Source organism: Vipera ursinii (assembly GCF_947247035.1).
Source record: "Vipera ursinii genome assembly, chromosome: 1".
NCBI classification, from domain to species: Eukaryota; Metazoa; Chordata; class Lepidosauria; order Squamata; family Viperidae; genus Vipera; species Vipera ursinii.
This window is the reverse complement of record NC_139512.1, coordinates 311,398,478-311,420,440: the sequence shown is the minus strand read 5'-3', so window position 1 is coordinate 311,420,440 and position 21,963 is coordinate 311,398,478. Positions and strand designations below refer to the sequence as shown.

The following is a 21,963-nucleotide window of genomic DNA, read 5'->3' as shown; positions in this document are numbered from 1 at the left end:
GTGGTCCTCTCTGTCCAAAATGTGGACTTTACTGTCTTCGAAAGAGTGGAATTTTTCTTTTAAATGCAGATGAACTGTTGAATCTTGTCCTGATGAGTTTGCTCTCCTATGTTGTGCCATATGTTTATTTTGTTTCCCCAATGTACAGATCTGCACATGGCTCACTGCATTGAACTGCATATACCACATTGCTCAGTTTGTGTCTGGATGTTTTATTCTTGGGGTGACAAACTTCTGCCATAGTGTATTCTTGGATTTGAAGTGTGCACATATGTTGTGTTGGCTGAACATATGTATTTGCAACTCCCCAATCCCATTTTTGTGGCATGCATAATCCCATATAATTGAATCATTAAATTTCAGTTTCATGTAGTATGTAATATTAGCCTAGTCTGGTTTCAAAAAAGCAAAACAATCCACCACCAACAAACTAGGAAACCTCCCCAGAGGCTCCATTTTTGCTTTCCCATCCACTTCTCCTGATGTTACCTCACTCACCACAGTTTACAGCCACAATAAAAACTATCAAAGTGAGACCCACAATTACAAAAAAGTTGTCCACTGCATGTATCTTCACCCTACATGCAGATTGGGGAGAAAGCATATTATAGTGAACTGTATAAAACCAGCAATGCGGTTTTGGCAAAACTGTGGGCTATACTGAGAATTGAAGACCAGCAAGAAGTGTACAACTGTATTGAGGTGTTTCTAATGAATAGTTATGAGTAATCTCAAAATTGGAAAACTGAGCAAATTCTGCCTAGACAAACTCTGAGACATTCAACAAATTTAGGAAATTCCTCAAGGCTCACTTCCCACTAACACTTTCAGTCACTAACCAAGACAATTCTACGGAAATTCTACAAAAAAGCATTCAATAATCTAGAATATAATCATTTTCGATGTTGCAAATTTGGTTACCTCTTAACTAGGAAATAATCTTGAATGTAGTATTTATAATGAGGTACTCCAATAAAGTTTTCTTTTCTGACTTAAATATGAGATTTGCAGTGGCTCAGGAAATGTCAACAGCTAATGAAACTATACCACAGATATCAAGGAAGAAATAGCTAATGTAAACGCTATCCGCATGAAACAAACTGAACAGTGGACACCAGGCTCAGCAGAAATTAAGAAATGCATCTTCCACCAGATGTAGGTGTACAGGTAGTCCTTGACTTACAACAGTTCATTTAGCAACCATTCAAAGTTACAACAGCACTCAAAAATGTGACTTATGACTGCTTTTCACACTTATGACCATTGCAGCATCCTCATGGTCACGTGATCAAAACTCAGACACTTGGAAACTGACTCACAGTTTGTCACAGCTGCAGTGTCCCAGGATTATGTGATCCCATTCTGTGACCTTCTGACAAGCAAAGTCAATGGGAATGCCAGATTCACTTAACAACCATTTTACTAACTTAACAACTCAGTGATTCATTTAACAACTATAGCAAGAAAGGTCATAAAATGGGGCAAAATTCACTTAATAATTGTGTCACATAGCAACAAAAATGTGGGACTCAGTTGTGGCTGCAAGTCAAGAACTACTTGCATTAAACCTCTTTAAGTTACAATAGGTTGCATCAGTGCTCCGTGAACAGATTTAGAGAGGAGGAATGCAGATTTTGTTTAAAAAGAAGTCTTACATGAACTTTACTGATGAAGAAGATCAGTAGAGATTCAGAAACTCTGTGACAAGAAACCTCTGCAATAGTATTCACTGATTGTCTATATAAGATGGAAGTCAATTCTGGACTTGCAGTATTCATAATAAAAAGAATCGCTTCTATTGCATCTCTTCAGCAATTTCCATCTATATAATTGTTGCTACCATACTGTAAGTTTTCTCAAGAATACAAAGAAAAAAAGACTGTTATTGTACCTATATATTTTTTCTCCAAGGAAAACTTTCAATCATCATTCAGAAAGGAAACTCAGAAATGCTTTAGGGAGAAATTGGTTCAAAATCCAGGGGTACTTCCCATTACTACTGGCTAGCTAACATAAGTTATTGACAGATTTCCCAAAGTACTTTTTGGGGAACTAGGAACTTTAAAAAGGAAACCATTGTTATTCTAGTTGGATTTATCTGTTGCCATCATCTGTGTCAAAGCCAAAAATGCAAAACATTGGGGAAAAAACTGAAGAGTTTGAACATTTTGTCAAACCAGGACTTCTCAAATCAACAACTGTATCAGTTCTGAAAATAGTATCCATCTACAAAAGTCAATCAACTGTTTAATATTTTTGCCAGAAGGAAAGCTTTTGCAATAATTGATCTAACTCAAACCTGGTAACAAGTGGCTATTGATGATATTACAGCAGATTCCAAACCATGATCACCCACCACAGGACTTTCCAAGCTTAGGAATTTCAATTATCCTTGAACTTGAGGATTTGTGAATAGGACCCTTACTGAAGTTGTCACAATTGGATCCCATTGTCACAAAGATTAGTCAGGCTGAACAAATGATGGAGCCAACCAAAGATTCCCTGAAGCAGATTGTCAGAGGATCCCTGTTTGTATGCTTAGTTCTTGCTCAACAATAGAAAGTGACTTATGAAGCAATGATGGCTAACACTTGTCCAGATTTAATTAAGATAAATACAAACACATTCTAGACACTGTTCTATTAGCACTATTCTCAGTTCATTTATATTACAATTATAATTCTCTCTCACCTGATGAAGTACTACATTAGTTAAAGATGGAAGGTTATTATGTATTCCTACTTGTTATTAAGAACAAAGCTAAGATACAAAGGAAACAAAGAGAGAAAGCCATCTTTCCAGGAATCTGTTTTATAAAAGATTTTTGAGCCCTAATTACCACTAACCATCATGAACTGACATTCTTCTAACTTGAATCCAAGAGCAGCTGTAACATGCTGTATAGCCCAGATCCTGTAAACAAGTTTTTCCAAAGGCATGTAATTGGACAAGATCTCATTCCCAATCTGATGTCTACTGAAAAGGAGAGATGGGCATAATCTTTTTTAATTCTGTATGAATGAACTTTTTAATCTACATACCTGCAGAGAAGAATGAAAAAATGAAGGCTTTTCTGCCCCAGAATTTAGACTCTACTCCATTGATTCATAGGCATTCTCAGATTTAAACAGACATACTTGAAAATTCTTTTTGTGCATTGAATCTAATGCAGAATCCCTTCATTTAATACAGAGATTTCAATTCCCCAGACACTAATTATCTTTCAAAGGATAAATGCAGCTATCTTTTTAGGCCATCCAAGCAAAAGGAAGGCAGGAAATAATTGTTTGCAGATCACCTGTTCCTTACTAGTAGCAATATTGTTTCCAGACCTGATGCTTTGGTGCTCTGTGAACTGTTAGCCACAAGCTTTAGTTATTTATTTATAGTTAGCACAAGCTCACACCCTTGGAGTGACATATAAGATCAAGAGAGGCTGACAGCAAGAGTTGTACTGTTTCGGCAAATGTTAGCTTTTGCAGTTGTCAAATCAACTACAACAACAAAAACCCCTCCACACAACTCCACATTTGGACACTCAGTATGAATTCAGCATGGTTTTGGCAAGCACCTGCAGAAAACCTTTATATTCCCTTCTTGACCTTGTGTGCAAAATTCATCTGAAATCACCTGTAACAGCATCCTGTAATGTTCAGCACTTCAGCTGTTGCCTCATTCATTGCCCTGTTGCTCAGCCTTCTTCAGAGTTACACCTTATTTTGTTGTGCTAATAAAAAAAACACTGAATAGATCACCTTTCATCTCAAGGGATTTGTGTGTCTCACAAGAGACAGAAAGGACCAGTTACCACTCACTTTTTTCTTCTTCCTGGGAATCTTTGGACAAATCTATAGTTCAATCTAATACTAGCTTTGTTCTTAGAGATCCCAATTTTCATGGTCACAGCCACTCAACACTCCACCAAGAAGTGCTCACATTTTTTTTCTGGATTTTTTCAACCGTCTCAACTGAGGGAGAATTCTTGAGAAGTTGACCAATTGCAATTAGAATATATACTGACCATCAAATTAAGGTATTGGAATATATTTTTTCTCATGGGCAGTACAACAGTAAATGTTCTTTATCAACTTCTGAGATGAAGCAAGATGCCCTCTGAATTGCCGTGTCTCTCGCACCAACAAATACAGCATGATGAACTGCATTATTCCCCATGATATAGTTTCATAGGAGTCTTATAAGGGCTATAGTCCTATTTTACTTTTTAAAGAAAAATAAATTCTGTTCTGAATGTCTCCTTTTCCCACAAGCCCTGCTAACAGTGAATCATGTGTGCTTTCTGATACAGACACTCTGAAAGTATGCTCCAGTTTGTCAGCACAAGTATAGGTACATTTCTGTCTGCAAAAATCTGTGTTTGGTTTCATATTTCTATTTCCATCATTATTCACAATAAATGAAAAGAAAGGCTGTAATGGCTAAATGTATGTGTTACATATAAAGAAATTATTTAAGTTGCCAGCACTTTGGAAGTTTAAATTCCTGGCAATAGATTTCAATGTGAAACCACGGAAAGCTGCTGCCCATCCAAGTAAATAATACCCTAGATGGACCAATAATCTGACTCAACAAATGCGGCCTCTTGAACACTGCTGGTGATGACCTATAAAGCCCTAAATGGCTTGGGTCCGGGATATTTGAGGGTACACCTGCTGCCGGCATCAAGCTCCCTTCGTCCTGTGCGCTCCCACAGGGAGGGTCTCCTCAGGGTACCGCCGGTAAAATATTGCCGGCGGACAATACCCAGGGGGAGGGCCTTCTCTGTGGGTGCGCCGGCCCTTTGGAACCAGCTGCCTGTAGAGTTTAGGACTGCCCCTGACCTTCGCTCATTCTGCCAGGACCTGAAGACCTGGCTCTTTGAGCTTTCTGGCCTAGACTGAGAGTATTAACTGGGGTTTTAATTGTATTTTTAATTGTAATTGGGTTTTTATTTCAAGGTTAGTGTAATTATTTTAATTGTTTTTAATTTTTTGTAACTTGTTGCATTGTTTTAAAAAAACCTTGTGAACCGCCCTGAGTCCTATGGGAGAAGGGCGGTATATAAGATTAATAAAATAAAATGAAATGAAATGAAATAAACACTTATATTTTAAAATCAAGTTCCCAATTTCATGATTTACATAGACTTAATTTTGTATCAGATACAAACAAATTGATCAAAACCCAATTTAGAATGCGTTTTCCATTTAAAAATTCTTAACTATCTCAAAATTCCCTTCAAACTGCTGGGGCAAGCAAGAATGCTTTAATCTGGTGCTGAAAGGAGAACAAAAGGAGTCTTTCCTGGATGTACTGGACTTCAATCCCCAGAATTGTAGCTGATGTTTATTTCTAGAGGTATAAGCCAGAATTTTTAAATCATTGTTGCTAAACATGCCATAGTAGCCTAGTTTACACATCATGCTAAGACACAATGGGTCAGCTCATGCATCATTTTATTTATTGATTTAATTTATATAGCTAATTCAATGTGCTAAGTTAAAACCAATCAAAACCCGTCACTGGCTGAAGCTGGTCTATATTCCTTCCAAAAATTGAGGTTTTTCACAGCCGCTACACACTGCACCTTTTAATAGTAATACCTAACACAATGTAATAGAACATGATCCATTTGTTTCAGATATTCAAAGAGTGCTCTTCGACACCACCGTCTACAAAACCTTTAGCATAAACTCAGAAATATTTCTTTTTTTTAAAAAAAAATCTATTAAGTTAGTGACACATTTAGTCTTGACTATCTGGGAAGCCCCCTTTTTCTATTCTTATTTCACCCGCAAAAAGGCAGCTTTCAGAACATCCCCCCTCTGAAAAAACAGCGCAGCAGGGGGAAAAAATATCACATGACTCGTCAGAGACAAGAATTTAATTAGATGTTATTCAAATCCTAATGAGGCTAATTGCAGTAATGCAGCATGCCAGCATTAACAATTAACTCAAAGCTGCCAACCTTGTGCATCCTGCAGTTGCAATGCTTACAATTAGCTGCACACTGCTTTCAGTCCTCTGGCAAAACCCAGGAAAGATCAAATACTTTTCTCCAATAATTAGGCAGGGTCAGCAAAGTCAAAAAAAGTCTGGTAAGTTAAAAGCAAGAAAGAAAAAAAGATGAGAGAGAAGTGGCAATGTTGGCAGCCTGAGATGAAAATGCCTGCAACACAATAGCCAATTTTCAAAAGTAGAATCTTCCTTCCTTCCTTCCTTCCTTCCTTCCTTCCTTCCTTCCTTCCTTCCTTCCTTCCTTCCTTCCTTCCTTCCTTCCTTTTCTCCCTAGCTTATACTTATACTTATACTCCCTTGGGTATAAGTTTCCACTTCCATCCATAAACATCCCCGCCAAACTTCTTTGCGCCTTTGAAGTTCAAGAGCACTTTTTCTAGATCAGGGGTAGGCAACCTTGCCTCTTTTATGACTCGTGGACTTCAACTCCCAGAATTCCCGAGCCGGCTGGTTCAGGAATTCTGGGAGTTGAAGTACACAAGTCATAAAAGAGCCAAGGTTGCCTACCCCTGATCTAGATCATGCTCCAATGTCCTGGCTCATCCACATTTTGGTCTTTCCTGGGATCCCACAACTAGCAAAACTAGGACTGATGCTTGTTTTACAAACTCTTTCTCAGCCTGGCCCTATGCATTTGACACCTGGCTGTCATCAGTCCATGAAACCCGAGCATCTCTTGGCAGTTCTATCAGTAGTGTTATCAATATTAGAGTAATAGCAACCCTCATTTTCTTCTTCTTCTTCTCCACCTGAGATTTATTAAATGCACAGTTGGGCCCTGGACCACAATCTAGACAAGTAAAACTTGGAAAAATTTGAAATTGCAATTAAACAGCAATCAGTATGAGCTTGCAAATCAGAACTAGATCTTAAAACAAGTCACAACTCCTTTGCCCTGAAGCAAAACAAAAAACAAAAACAAAGAAACACTTCTTATCCCAAAGGAGCATTAGACAACCTCATGTGTGGAATCTGAAAGATTCTTTGCTAAGAATCTGTAGGTAATCCTTTATGCTTCACTGAAAAGATGTAGTTTTCCCCTGCATCAGACAAAGGGGTGTTCAGCAGTTCTTACTGTTATGTATGCAGGCACCTGCATAGCCACAGCCACCAGGGGGCGTTGGCCTGAACGGTTTTGGTGGGAAACCCAGTTTCGGCGGGGAAACCTAGGGCCAACCCCATTGGCTGTCCGCTTACCTGGCTACGTATTTAAGGAGGCCAGGTAACCCTCACTCCTCAGTACGCTACCCCCCTCCAATAAAGAGCTGAACACGTACTCCGGTTGGCGTCTCTTCCTTGCGTCGGACCCACTACACAATAGTGGCGATGAAGGTGGGATTGCTGCCAACAAGGAGCTGAAGTCACTGGGGAACGCTCCGCGAGCTGAAGGGAAAAGGCATTTTTCCTTCCTTCTTCCCCCCACGACCGCCAGCCGACTGGACCACGCCGGTCATCGCATCCGCGACTTGAGACCCGAACCAACACCACGATGGCAAGAGCCAGACAACCCCGTGAATTCGACACCCGCCACCCTGAGACATGGGCCCGTTACCTGACTCACGCCGAACTGTACATGCGGTTCAATCAGATCTCGGAGGATGGCGCGAAGGCGGCAGCCCTGCTCTGCATTGGGGGACCAGCACTCCTGGAGATTGTCGCGAACCTGTTCGCCCCAGAGGCCATCAACACCGTCGCATACCGGGACCTCATGGCCAAGCTCAACGTCAACTTCCGGCCCTGGCGCTCCAAAGTGGCCGCGAGGTTGCAGTTCGAAAAAAGGGACCAGCGCCCCGACGAGTCCGGTGCTGAATTCCTCGCCGCCCTACGAGAAGCCGCCGTCGCCTGCAAGTTTCGAACTTGGAGGAGCGGCTACGGGACCAGCTGATTTGCAGCCTATGAGACAGGTGGCTGCAAGAGCGCCTGTTCGAGAGAGAGGAGGTTTCGCTCCAGGAAGCCGAGGATGCCATCCTGGCCCATGAAGCGGCCTGCGGGGCCGTCCAAGCAGTCCAGGAGACCCGGACCTGCAGCCAGGCAGCCAGCATCCACTGGCAGGTCGCCACAGCCGAGGACGATCAGAGCATCGACCTCCTCCAGCGGAAGTCGACCCCTGACCAGCGAGTCAGACGCACAGACAAGCCCAGGCCTCCCAGCAATGCCGCCAACCCTCAGAAGTGCGCAGGATGTGGTGGGAACCACGTGCACAGCCTCTGTAAGTTCCGGGTGGCCACATGTCAGACCTGCAAGAAAACAGGCCACATAGCAGCAGTCTGTCGTAGCCGCCGCTCCCGAGAGGAGATCCATGAGCTGCAACCGGAAGAATCGCTGTTCAAAGGTACTGGGGCCCCAACCGAAATGCAAATTGGCTATGTTTAGAGCTGGCTGGCCATTAACCACACGGGTAGCCGCCGGCTGCTCAAACACAAAATTAGACTAACAATCCGCTTGCAAGGCGTTCCTTGCAGCATGGAGCTTGACTCCGGATCAGCGGTCTCGATCATTTCAGACGAGACCCTTAAATATATTAATAGCCGGAGCAAGCAGCGGATTAAATTACGGCCTACAAATTTAACCCTGACCGATTTTCAGAATTCGCCGGTCAAGGTAAAGGGTGAGGCTACCATCTTGGTGGGGTTTAAGGGTCACGAAGAGCACCTGGAGGTTGTCGTGGTAGAGGGCCGGAGAGCCAGCCTGGTCGGTTTGGACTGGTTTGAGGCCCTGGGAGTCACCGTCTCTGGGATCCACCGGATCCAGGGAGACTCCTTCAAGGCCGTCTGCAAGGAGTTGGCAGATGTCTTTGACGGAACGCTGGGCAGGTACACAGGGCCCCCCATATCGTTCAAGCTTAACTCGAACGTTCCCCCCATTAGGGTCCGGCCACGGCGAGTCCCCTTTGTGCTCAAACACAAAATCGAGCGTGAACTGGATAAGCTGGTGGCCCAGGGAATATTAGAGCCCGTAGATGGGGGGGAGTGGGAAACCCCAATCGTCACCCCCCCCTTAAATCCAATGGGGAAATAAGGATTTGTGCCGACTACAAGTGTTCAGTGAACCGCGCCCTAAACCCGCACGCTTACCCGGTCCCCACAGTCAGCCACGTTCTCGCTTCCCTCCAAGGCAGCGCCATCTTTGCAAGGCTCGATCTTGCGCAGGCGTACCAGCAACTCACGGTTACCAGGGCAACAGCTCACATTCAGACAATAGTAACACACAGGGGAGCGTTCCGGGTGAACAGGCTGCAGTTTGGGGTCAGCGTTGCTCCTGGCATTTTCCAGGAAGTTATGGAGAAGACACTCAGGGGAATCCCAGGAGTCTGCGCCTATTTTGATGACATCCTGATTGCAGGAGCATCAGCTGAAGAGCTGGCAGGTAGGCTGAGGGAGGTACTGACCAGGCTGCGCACAGCTCGCCTCAAACTCAAGAGGGAGAAATGCAGCATAGGTGTTCCCTCCACAGAATTCTTGGGATTCAGGGTAGATGCCAGGGGGATCCACCCCACAGAGTCCAAGGTGAGGGCAATCAAACTAGCACCCACACCCAAGAACAAGGCAGAGCTACAGGCATTCCTGGGCCTGTTAAACTTCTACCACGCATTCCTTCCACACAAGGCAGCCATTGCAGAGCCACTTCACAGGCTACTGGACAAGCAGGCAGCATGGGTCTGGACTTCCGCCCACGACCAAAGCTTCAGGGCCTTAAAAGCACTACTGCCGGATAAGTCCACAGTAACCGATTTCATCGAGTCCAAGCCCATATGCATCGCATGCGATGCGTCCCGTTACGGTGTGGGCGCAGTACTCAGTCACCTCGAGCCCAATGGGGTGCAAATTCCCATAGCCTACTACTCCAGGACGCTGTCTGGAGCAGAAAGAAACTACGCCCAAATCGACAGGGAAGCCCTGGCAATCGTGGCAGGAATCAAAAAATCCCATGATTATCTGTATGGCAGGGAGTTCACTGTCTTCACGGACCACAAACCACTCCTGGGCCTGTTCACAATGGACAGGCAGACACCCCAAATTCTGTCCCCCAGAATGCTCCGGTGGTCCATCTTCCTTGCAGCCTACAATTGCAAGCTGGTGCACAAGCCAGGGAAGGAGATGGGCCACGCAGACAGTCTAAGTAGGCTACCCATTGACACCCCTGATCCAGACCCAGCACCAGCAACACAGATCCTAGCCCTGCAGGAGCTACCAGAATGCCCGCTCCATGCCAAGGACATTGCCAGCAACACAGCCACCGACATCATGAGCAGGGTACACGCATGGGTTTGCACAGGGTGGCAGGACAAGTCCCTGGGGCCTGAGTTCCAGGCCTATTTCACCAGGCGCAACGAACTCTCCACACACAGGGGTTGCCTCCTCTGGGGAAGCAGGGTCATCATTCCCACCGCAGTCTGGGGCAAGGTATTGGACTCCTTACATGAGGGACACCCAGGGGTGGTTAGGATGAAGGCACTGGCCAGAAGCTATCTCTGGTGGCCAGGGCTGGACAAGGACATTGATGAACGGGTCAAGGCCTGTTACACGTGTCAGAGATCCAGGCCAGAGATGCCACATGCACCCGTGCACAGGTGGGAGGCCACACACACACCCTGGTCCCGCATCCACATTGACTATGCAGGGCCTTTTCAGGGCCAACTGTTCTTAGTAGTAGTGGACAGCCACTCCAAGTGGCTGGAGGTAGTCCTTGTTCCCAACATGACCTCGGGTAGGACAATCCAGGTGCTCAGAGCTCTCTTTGCCACACACGGCCTCCCCGATGTAATTGTGTCTGATAACGGGCCTCAGTTTACCGCTAATGATTTCCAGGCGTTCTTGAAGGCGAACTGGATTAGGCATGCCACCTCCGCGCCCTTCCATCCATCGACCAACGGGCAAGCTGAACATATGGTAAGGACGACCAAAGACGCACTCCGGCGCATCATTAGCGGGGACTGGCATCACAGACTGGCGAAATTCCTACTTGCCCAACACACTACACCATGCGTTGCTACCGGAAAGAGCCCAGCAGAACTGCGATGGGGACGGTGTCTCATCACCAAGCTGGACCGTTTACACCCGGACCAAGTAGCAGCTGAGACGGACAGGCCATCATCATCATCATCATCATCATCACCATCATCACCAGCACACAGGGTTCTCAACGTGGGGGACCTGGTCTGGGCAAGGAACTACGGGGCAGGGCATACATGGGTTCTGGGGACAGTGGTTGAGAAAACTGGACCCCTCTTTTACATCGTGGGGGTGGAGGGGGACAGACACATAAGGCGACACATTGACCAGCTCAGAGGAAGGGTCCCTGAGTGCACCACACACGCCCAACAGGAAAGCCACACCCCAGAAGAGGTCAGCCCAACCGGAAACAACACAGAACAGGAACCAGAGGAGGAGGGCCTCCTGAACCCAGCTCTGCTCAACCCAGCACAGAGGCCTCAAGAACCGGCTGTCCAAGCCCAGGGCCAAGCCACGCCCAGACGGTCCACCCGGCCCCACAGGACACCTGCCTACTTGGCGTACTATGTGTGCAAGTGACCACCACACAGTTGCCTTGCATTTGACACACAGTGTATATAGTTATGTAGTTAGTTGCAAATTGTTTATCGTTGTTATGTGGTTCTTCCCTAAGGGGGGAGGGGTGTTATGTATGCAGGCACCTGCATAGCAACAGCCACCAGGGGGCGTTGGCCTGAATGGTTTTGGCGGGAAACCCAATTTCGGCGGGAAACCTAGGGCCAACCCCATTGGCTGTCCGCTTACCTGGCTAGGTATTTAAGGAGGCCAGGTAACCCTCACTCCTCAGTACGCTACCCCCCTCCAATAAAGAGCTGAACACGTACTCTGGCTGGCGTCTCTTCCTTGCGTCGGACCCACTACACAATACTTACCATGGATGGAATTTTTTTTGGTTGAAGACAAAAGTTATGGGTGAAGGGATTGTGCTTACGACTGCAGTGTAGAAATAGTACAATCCATCATTTTCCTGCTTCACAATCCCAGTGAAAATTACCCCCTCCCACTCCCCAATTTTATGCTTTCACAGGGGCACCTTCCATTCATTCTTGATAGGTGCTCAGAAAGCTTGTATCTCAGATATTTAGGACTTTGAGAAAAAGAAGAAATCTGCAGCTTGAGTCCTTCTGGCTATAATTATTTTAGTTCAAGATTCCAGATGCATGTTTTTGACCAGCTTTCTTATACATTTCTTCTGAAGTAGGGAGAAAATCCACATTCTTTCATTTCAGCTTTAGCAAGTAGAAGCTGTCAAGAGTGCTTATAAATGACTTGCCTTCCCAGTTTATTTTTCCAATGAAAAACTCTGGGACCTTTAACAAAACATTTCTATGCAGTTATGTATCTAAGTAGACATTAGGTTTCTCCAAAAACAAAGTTATTACTACAAATGCAAAAAAAAAAAAACTAGCTCTCTAGAGATCCTGAGCTAGCAAAAGTGGAAGAAAGAAAAGACAACAAGCAATTACAATAGCTGTAAGTACAGGTTTGGGACAGATCCTCCTGGAGAAAATATATCTATGTGATTATTAAATCAACATTAACCTGGATGTTACATAATCAATCATATTAATAAGCCTGTATAATGAATTGGTTCAGTGGTCTCTGCATATTATATTGTATGAATCCAGAAATGTTTTATAAAGGCCACGCTTGGAATACTGCATCCAATTTTGGTCGCCACAATGTAAAAAAGATGTTGAGACTCTAGAAAGAGTACAGGGAAGTGCAACAAAGATGATTAGAGGACTGGAGGCTAAAACATATAAGGAACGCTTGCTGGAATTGGGTATGTCTAGTTTAATGAAGAGAAGAACGAGGGGGGACATGATAGCAGTGTTTCAATATCTCAGTGGTTGCCACAAAGAGGAGGGACTCAAGCTATTCTCCAAAGCACCTGAAGGCAGGACAAGAACCAATGGATGGAAACTAATCAAAGAGAAAAGCAACCTAGAACTAAAGAGAAATTTCCTGACAGAACAATTAATCAGTGGAACAACTTGCCTTTAGCATTCAGTAATAACGGTTTCTTTAATAAACCATAATTAAACAGATATAGCTGAGCACAATGAATAAATCCATTAATAATTTCATTAGCACTAGCCATTGTTATTTACTCTACAATGCTGCACATGTAGAGTAAATACATGTGCATTTTGTTCAGCTGAAATTATTATCACATAAGAAAGCATAGGGTTGTACTGGAGTGATAATCATTCATTCGCTCATCAGTCCTGCTCACTCACTGCAACTGCATGTTCTTACAGACTGGCAAAACATAATTAAGACTTTTCCAAAGTTAATACCACTTTAATTTTCTTCTTTCTGCATCTTGGTCCCTTGTAAAGATACTGAACAAGTCCTTCATGGGTCTAACTAGGCTTAAGTTTTGTCATTCACTGTTATTTGCCCCATTTCTTCAGCACTAACAATATATGAATATATTACATGAATTCAGATTAAGCACACTCTTAAAATGACATGCTGTTCTGTATACATCCAGCGCACGTAACTCTCTACAACTAGTGTGTGATCATTACACATAAGGTGAATGTGCTATATTTTTATTAAATTACAGAATTGGGCAAATGGAGGCAGAGAAAAAAGTATTACCTGATTGTAATACCAGAACAATTCCTTAGTTCAGCAACAAACAAAAAGCAGAGTAAAATATTTTCAAGTAGCAGGACTAACCTTCCTGGATATCTTCATCAGCAGAGGAAACAATGGTTAATGCAAGTCTATGAAAAACAACCCAAACCAACCAAGTGCTCCACTATGAAGGTAACAATCCAACCTCCCACAAGAGGTGATCTGTAAGAACATTATTCAGATGTTCACTACCCAGAGCCCCTCTCTGAGGGAGATGGGTCATTAAGAAGTGTGAAATAGAATGAATGAATGAATGAATGAATGAATGAATACATTGCACTGCAGCATCCAGATCATCTATTCAACTTCTTCTAACCAAAATGGATACCCATGCAATTTTATAAAAAAGTGCTGTCCATTCAACCCACTATAGCACAATCAACCAACCCTGTGAAAAGAATAATACCACCATACATGAAAACATCTCAGAAACAACCAACATGGTATCACCACAACACACAAAACTGAAGCCATCCAAAATACCTTTAGTAAACCAAAAGACCAAATTCCTAAAGAAAAAAGAGTTATTTGCAACATAAAGTGTACAGCCGCTATGTAGGACAGACAGGCAAATACCGTATATACTTGAGTATAAGCCGACTCGAGTATAAGCCGAGACCCCCAATTTCACCCCCAAAAACTGGAAAAAGTTATTGACTCGAGTATAAGCCAATCCGCCGTTCTGCAAGCCTCCGCCGCCGGCGGAGGCTGGATCCGCGCTCTGCAAGCCTCTGCCGCCAGCAGAGGCTCGATCCGCCATTTTGCAAGCCTGAATACACAGGAATACCCTGTGTGGCCGCGGCTCTCGGGGAAGCCCTGGCTGTCCGCTTCCTCGCTCCACGCTGCCATTCGGGGCCCGTGCGTTCCCCGGGCAAATCGTGGCGCCCAGCAGGCGAGGAAACACGCCCGCTCCAGTCGCCCCCCCTTTCCTCAGGAGACGCAAAGCAAGTGACCGCCCGGAGCTCACCGAGGACTTGCGCGCGGCCGAGGCTTCGGTGCTTCCGGGATCGCGCGCACCTCTCCCAAGCCGCCGCCGTCCGGAGACCTGCCGAAGTTTGGGGAGGTTTGGGGAGGTGCGCGCGCACCTCCCCAAACCTCCCCAAATGTCGGCAGGTCTCCGGACCTCCGTGCCCTGCCTGCCTGCTTCTTTCCGCAGCGGAAAGAAGCAGGCAGGCAGGGCACGGAGATCCGGAGACCTGCCGATGTTTGGGGAGGTTTGGGCACCCCCAAACCTCCCCAAACGTCGGCAGGTCTCCCGACCTCCACGCCCTGCCTGCCTGCTTCTTTCCGCTGCGGAAAGAAGCAGGCAGGCAGGGCGCGGAGGTCCGGAGACCTGCCGACGTTTGGGGAGGTTTGGGGAGGCACGCACCTCCCCAAACCTCCCCAAACTTTGGCAGGTCTCCGGACGGCGGTGGCTTGGGAGAGGTGCGCGCGATCCCGGAAGCACCAAAGCCTCGGCCGCGCACAAGTCCTCGGTAAGTTTTTTTGTTGACTGGAGTATAAGCCGAAGTGGAATTTTTCAGCCCAAAAAGTGGGCTGAAAAATTCGGCTTATACTCAAGTATATACGGTAATCAACAGAGCACATACATGAACACCAACTAGCAGTCAGAAGACATAAAAAGTTTCTTAATTTCATAACACATGCACAGATTAAACCATAATTTCAATAGGGAAATTGTGAGCATCCTAGACCAAACTAAATCCAAATTGCTTGGGTCTGGGGAATGCCTAGACGCTTGGCATTCAGATAAATCAACTCTCAACAGACGCATAGAGATAAACTGTATTTATTTGCCATTCAAAAAAGACAATAAAAAGCTAGCAAGAAAATAAAAAGACCAGAACATATTATCTCCAGCAGCAATACCCAGATAAGCAGGAATTAACAACATCAGACCAAATAATCAAGCAGAATACCCTAATCAAGAAACTACCAAAGAGAAAACCACATCCCTTTCAACAGAGCCAGTACAAGCCACTGTATATAAACAGGGAGAAAATCCCACAATCACTAGTACCAGTGCTTTTTTTGTAAAAGAAAAAGGTGCTGGAACTCACACATGTCATACAACCTGCCTTGCCTACCCTACAAGGTTCCATCCAAAAAAGGTGCCAGAACTCCGTTCTGAGCATTCTATGAGAAAAAAAGCCCTGACTAGTACTAATGATGTTACCTAGTTGAGTAATGTAACATTTGCATGCAAACAACCAAACTCTGGAAGGCACCAAGGACTCCACTGTATTCATTGCATAAATATGTATTCAACAACAATAAAAGGTTTCTAAGAAATGGTAACACGGCACTACATAAGCTGGTCAGTTTTCTGTCAAGTTTCCTGAAACTTTCATAACATATTGGAACTTCTTGTGTATGGGGTTTGGGTGACAACATAGCAACAGCGCTAGTTATACCACCAGGTGGCGCTGTACCAGGACTGATGTGGATTGGGCGATGTCTCGGCGGGAATACAAGGTTCAAATGGATTGGCTAGGTGGATACCTGGCCAGGTATATATAAGGACTCAGGTAACCCCAAAGGTTCAGTACAGTTTCACCCACAATAAAAGAGCTGTTTGCTGTACACCTCTGCCTGGCGTCTTCCATGCGGTCTAGAACCCACTACACAATAGAACTAATATAGCCTTCAGTCCAAAAAAACCATACAGCATTATAGGACAGCTATGGTCCACTACAGATTCAGGTTAAGCACTTTTGGTTTCAGTGGTCTAGAAATTTTCCACAAGTTTTTTTTTATTCTGCTCCATTACCAAAATATCTCATGCATCAAATTAATTTTCAGCGTAAGTTCTTTCACGATGTCTCTAGCATTATCTGCTAATACCCCTTTTTCTCTTTTAGCGAGTCATGAGCTTCATCTTTCAAAGTAGCTTACGCAGATAGCCTATTACTGCATTTGTAATGAATAAGGGAAAACACTTACATTTACTGTTTTGCACACTAGACAAAGGGAACCTGTTTTCATAGTGGAGATCCCATAATTTGCATTCATCACAACTATTCCCTTCATATTCCTCCCAGCCATCAAAATGTATCCTCAACAGACGATGAATTATGAGAGTTACTGTGGCCACACATACTAAATGCTTTGAAGTTTATGGTTCAGTTTTATGCCCATTGATTTAAGTTTTATAAAAAAACCATCTGGAATAATATACAAAGATGTATATTATTTGTTAAGTGCCTTGATTTCACTGGAAATATTTTATGTGCCACTATTATATTTGATTTTCTGCGACTGCAGAATCCTCTCTGAACAAAGACATGTAACCATACTGGAATTGCACAATCAACTCAGGACTTATTTAAGAGTTGTGTTATTTCTCTTGTCAATGCTGATTAAAAGACTGGAGTTGATACTGTAAGGGGCTGTCAGGCACAGACCATTGCTACAGAAGATTGAAAAGGTCAGGATAATTATGAATTAAAGCAAATGCACTTAATTGAGACAGATGTGTGCCTTGTTGTTTTATATATGGCACTATTTGTTGAACAGACTATTTGGTACTCCCAAGGGCACACTATAGGAACCAACAGCTCAGAATTTCTACTGTTACCACAATCTGTTTTAACAGGACAATTTAGGCATTTACATTTAATATTTTTAATGAAAAATTCTCCCTTCTGAGCATACATTTCCACCTCTACTATCCTTTCAAATAAGATAATATACTATCCTTTCAAATAAGATAATATACAATATTTAAGGAGATTTGCTGTAAATTACTGCTGTAATGCCAGTAAATTAAGACTGTCCCAACACATTTAGCACTCACAATTAAAATATTTGACACCCAGAAAAACTTCTGTATCCTTGCCAGTATAAACTCAATTAACAAATTTGCTGTTCTTTTAGGAAACCCCATAGGCATCTGAAGAGATTGCTTCATGGTATGTAATGAGCCTTCAGTGCCATCATGGGTGTGATTAATTCTAACATCTATCCGCCAGACCTTTTTATCATATAAAGTCATACTTGCTGCTATTTCAGCAGGAAATGCTGATGGAAAGTGGCTACTAGAAATAATTCAGCAATATTCCAAACTCATCTTGTTCCAATCTTCCCTCTCACTATTTGCTGAATGTTTGCTAGATTTAATTTTCTATGTAATCAACTGTCAGCCTGCCACATGGTAGGTCACAGACGCAAAACATAAACAAATTATGTGCCTTGTTTGTAATATTTATACAAAGACATAAAATTAGCCCTAGAGTTCTCCATAACTATGCCCAATCATAGGGAGTGGTGCCTATTTGACTAGCCTACTCCAGGAACCTGCAGTGCAGTTTCCGAGGAAACTTGGGTTTTTCCTGAAACTCTGCTACACAACTCTGTCTTGTCACAGCTTGGATTGAACAAGTGGCAAAGCAGGTGACAAAGGCCATGGAATGAATTGTTCTACACTACTCTCCTCTTGATTTCAAAAGATGGTGCATTCATCATGCAGCCAAGTAAAATATTGATTTTTAACTTCTTCTTGTTTGTTATAAAAATACATTGGGGGAAAAATTCTGATTTATCACGGAGAGCTGATAGTCCAAAATGATGAATAATCAAAATCCACTGTCCCATGAAGGAAGAGGTTTCTTCAGCTTATGGAAATGAATAAAATCCTGAGGGAAGGGAAAGGGAAAATTTAAATCTTTCCTAGAACTCCAGTGTATTGTTGTTCCAGGGGATCTTCCAGCAGACTTGGGGAAAAGAACTAGAGGGATCTGTAAAAGCTTGCTAAGCTTGTAAGCCGCCCTGAGTCTTCGGAGAAGGGCGGGATATAAATGTAATAAAAATAAATAAAAAATAAAAAAATAAAAGTTAATGCAGTTTACAGAAAATCACAATCTGAAAGACTAAATTAAAAATCAATGCATTGATACTTACAGCCAATCATCATCATAGCAACAGCAAATATCTTCTCTCCATCTGTTGTTGGTGCAATGTTCCCAAATCCAACACTTGTCAGACTAGTCATTGTAAAGTATAAGGAAGAGATATAAACAGAATCCTTGCTAGGTCCGCCTTCCCATTTTCCAGTTGTTGTGTTCAATTGATAAGGTGATCCTATGGATTCCCCTAGCTGGTAGAGCCAGCTTTCATTTCGTATTGTGTTTTTATCCTCATTGATAACTTCATAGTCCCCAATACTGTACCAAATGCAAGCCAACCAATGGGCTGCAAGACCAAAGACACACACCAAAAGAACCAAGACAGCCGCTCCATATTCAATATAGTGATCCAATTTTCGAGCCACACGACCCAGTCGAAGCAGCCTGACTACTTTAAGGGAACTGAACAGGCTACTGATGCCCTAAAGGAACAAAGCAAAACAACCCATTAGTATTTAGTATTATTTTATAATGTAATATTTTTGCAAAGAATAAGTTGACTACATATTTACATGGGTTCAAATTCCCATTATAGTTGCAAAATTAAATGAATGGAGACCAAATAAGTAATTTACCTAAAGTCAGCTTTATCTTTGATACATCCTATAAGTGAGCAGAAAGATGAAGATTTAGATCCCAAATGAAAGAAAATTAGGCTGATTAGTTTACAGTAAATCTGACATGTTTTAATTTCCTTGGCAATTAAATTGCTTCAGTTGTTTCAGCCAAACTTAAGAAGAATGCTTATTTTGGATTGGGACACAAGATGCTGAACAATTGTGCAATTATGTAGTCAACGTTCTACAAATCATGGAGTTGTTCTTGTATTAGGATCCTCTATGTCCCTTTTCAATTTTGAAAGCATCCTAAAATATCCCAAAGACAACAATTTTAAGTGTTTAATAAGTTAATTTGATCAGTCTATCATAAAAAATATTCCTCAATTTCTCTTAGAAATAGTTTTCAACAAAATCTATGATCTACTCTTAAAATACATTTGATTTCACTGAATCAAGATAATTTCATAATAAAAATTATTAATGATACATTAGTCTACTCCAACCTGGTATACCTGTACCGTCCAGGTATTTTGCATAATAAGTCTCAGTATTTCCAATCAGCACTTTCACTGTGCATGCAAACTGATGGATGATGCCAGACTGAAGAAATCTGCTCTCTATCCTTAAAATCAATAATTTGCACATTAAAGGAAGATAATGCTATTTGGACTAATTCATATTACTCCCTCACCATATTTCAAATATACTTCTGCCAAACAAATAACAATCTAACAATTTCAATTAAATGATTAAAGCAAGCTTAACAAAAGGAACAACAAATTAAGTACATAAAGTAGTTCCAATGATGCCAACAATTATTTGAACAAAATTTCTTTCTGAGTTTTTCTTTTTAATTTAGATGAAATGGGATCTGGCAAACAAGAACAGAGCTGAGTGAGCACTTTTAAGAAATCATCGTTGTACCTTGCTTCTTCATTTCTTCATTAATTATTTTTAAGGAAATATAAGCCACAGAATCAAAATATATGAATTAGAAGCAGTTAGTTTTTCATACTAAATTATAACAATAATTCAATCTGACACATCAACAAGGTCTCAACATTTTTTTAAAGTAACTATTCTTTCTGCAAATGCTTATTCTACCTTCACCATGTTGTTAAAACTCAACACGAGGTAGATCTGTGCTAAAATTGTGCCTAAGGTCTACATACACGGGGCTACACTTCAAGAGCATTTGAAGGTAGAATGCAGGTCACTCCAAGGGGCTTGCTGTGAGGTCAGTCTGTCAATGAATTTCAGCTGGTGAGGTCAAGAAGAGTCTTTTCCAGTGTGGCCCCAGCTTTGTTGAACATTCTGACCTCAGAGGTGAGATCTACCACAACCTTTCTGGCCTTCCAGAAGGGTCTTAAAACCTGGATTTGCCAGCTGCCTTGGTACCCTAGTGGGAGTGCTTTTCACTGGATGTGGCTGACAGGGTAAGAAGACCTCACCCCATGCCATCCATCCCCTTGATTTTAGTTATTTAAGTCTTATTACCTTTAACGATTTTAATGTTTATCTTTTTACTATTTTGTAAGCCACTCAAAGTTGCCTATTTGGTGAGATAGGTGGCATACAAACTGAATAAATAACTAAATAAAATAACGATGCCACCACTGAAAAGGCACAGTTCCTAAAGCCAACTAAAATTGTGCTAAACAACATTGGCTTAAAGCAAGGCTGCATGCGTTAATTGTGGTACTGAAGTCAAATAGGGCTACACAAGGTTTGTATAAATCAACTCTTTTTTTTACATGCATCAATTAGGATTCAAGGAAAAAGTAATCATTTAAAACAGGCAAAGGAGATAATACATAAAACTGCATAAAAGCCATCACAGACAGTAAAACAAAAAAGCATTTTTCAAACTAAAGAAAGTCAGTACAACTTTTGAAGAAGAAGTTTGCAACTGAAGAGCTACCAAGAGTAGGGCCTTCAATGTTACACCAGTCTAACCTTTCATAGTGGTAGGTCACCTGGAGGTGTGAAAGTTAGTTGGTCAAAAGTCAATAAATCAGAATAGAGCTGGAAGTACTCAAGCAGGAGACTGTATACCATTTCAGATAAGTGGTTGTTCAATCTTTTCTTAAAAACCTCCAGTGATGAAGCACCCACAATGTCTGAAGGCAAGCTGTTCCACTGGTTAATTGTCCTCGCTGTTAGGAAGTTTCTCCTTAATTCCAGGTTGCTTCTCTCCTTGATTAGTTTCCTTCCATTGTTTCTTGTCTTGCCTTCTGGTGCTTTGGAAAATAAATTGAACTTCTCCTCCTTGTGGTGGCCTCTCAAATACTGGAATGCTGCTGTTTATGTCACCCCCTAGTCCTTCTTTTCCCTAAACTGGCCATACACAATTCCTGCAACAATTCTTCATATGTTTTTTTCTCCAGGCCCTTAATCATCTTAGTTGCTCTTCTTTGCACTTTTCCCAAAGTCTCAACATCTTTTTTGTAATTTGGTAACCAAAACTGTATGCAGTATTCCAGGTATGGTCTTACTAAGGATTTATAAAGTGGTACTAATATTTCATGTGTTTGATTCTATGCCTCTGTTTATACAGCCAAGGATTGTATTAGCTTTTTTGGTGGCTGCTGCACACTGCTGGCTCATATTTAATTGATCATCCACTAAGACTCCAAGATCTCTCTCACAGTTACTGTTTTGGAGCCAGGTTTCACCTAATCCATACTTGTACTTTTGGTTTTTCCTGTCTAGGTGTAAAACCTTGCTTTTCTCCATATTAAATATCATTTTGTTGTATATAGCCCATTGTTCAAGTCTGTCAAGATCTTTTTGGATTCTGAGCTTGTCTTCTGGGTGTTGGGT

The 21,963-nt window shown here is 42.6% G+C and overlaps 1 protein-coding gene across 1 annotated transcript in view; it reads right to left on the bottom strand.

Annotated features, from left to right (window-relative positions):
• KCNH1 (potassium voltage-gated channel subfamily H member 1) overlaps window positions 1-21,963 on the bottom strand; it is a gene marked incomplete at both ends in the record, with an annotated part of 204,962 nt that overhangs the window by 117,660 nt on the left and 65,339 nt on the right. The window contains one exon of the mRNA XM_083379517.1: window positions 18,576-19,002. Coding sequence (XP_083235643.1) covers window positions 18,576-19,002 — 427 coding nt within the window. The remainder of the gene's footprint in view (window positions 1-18,575; window positions 19,003-21,963) is intronic.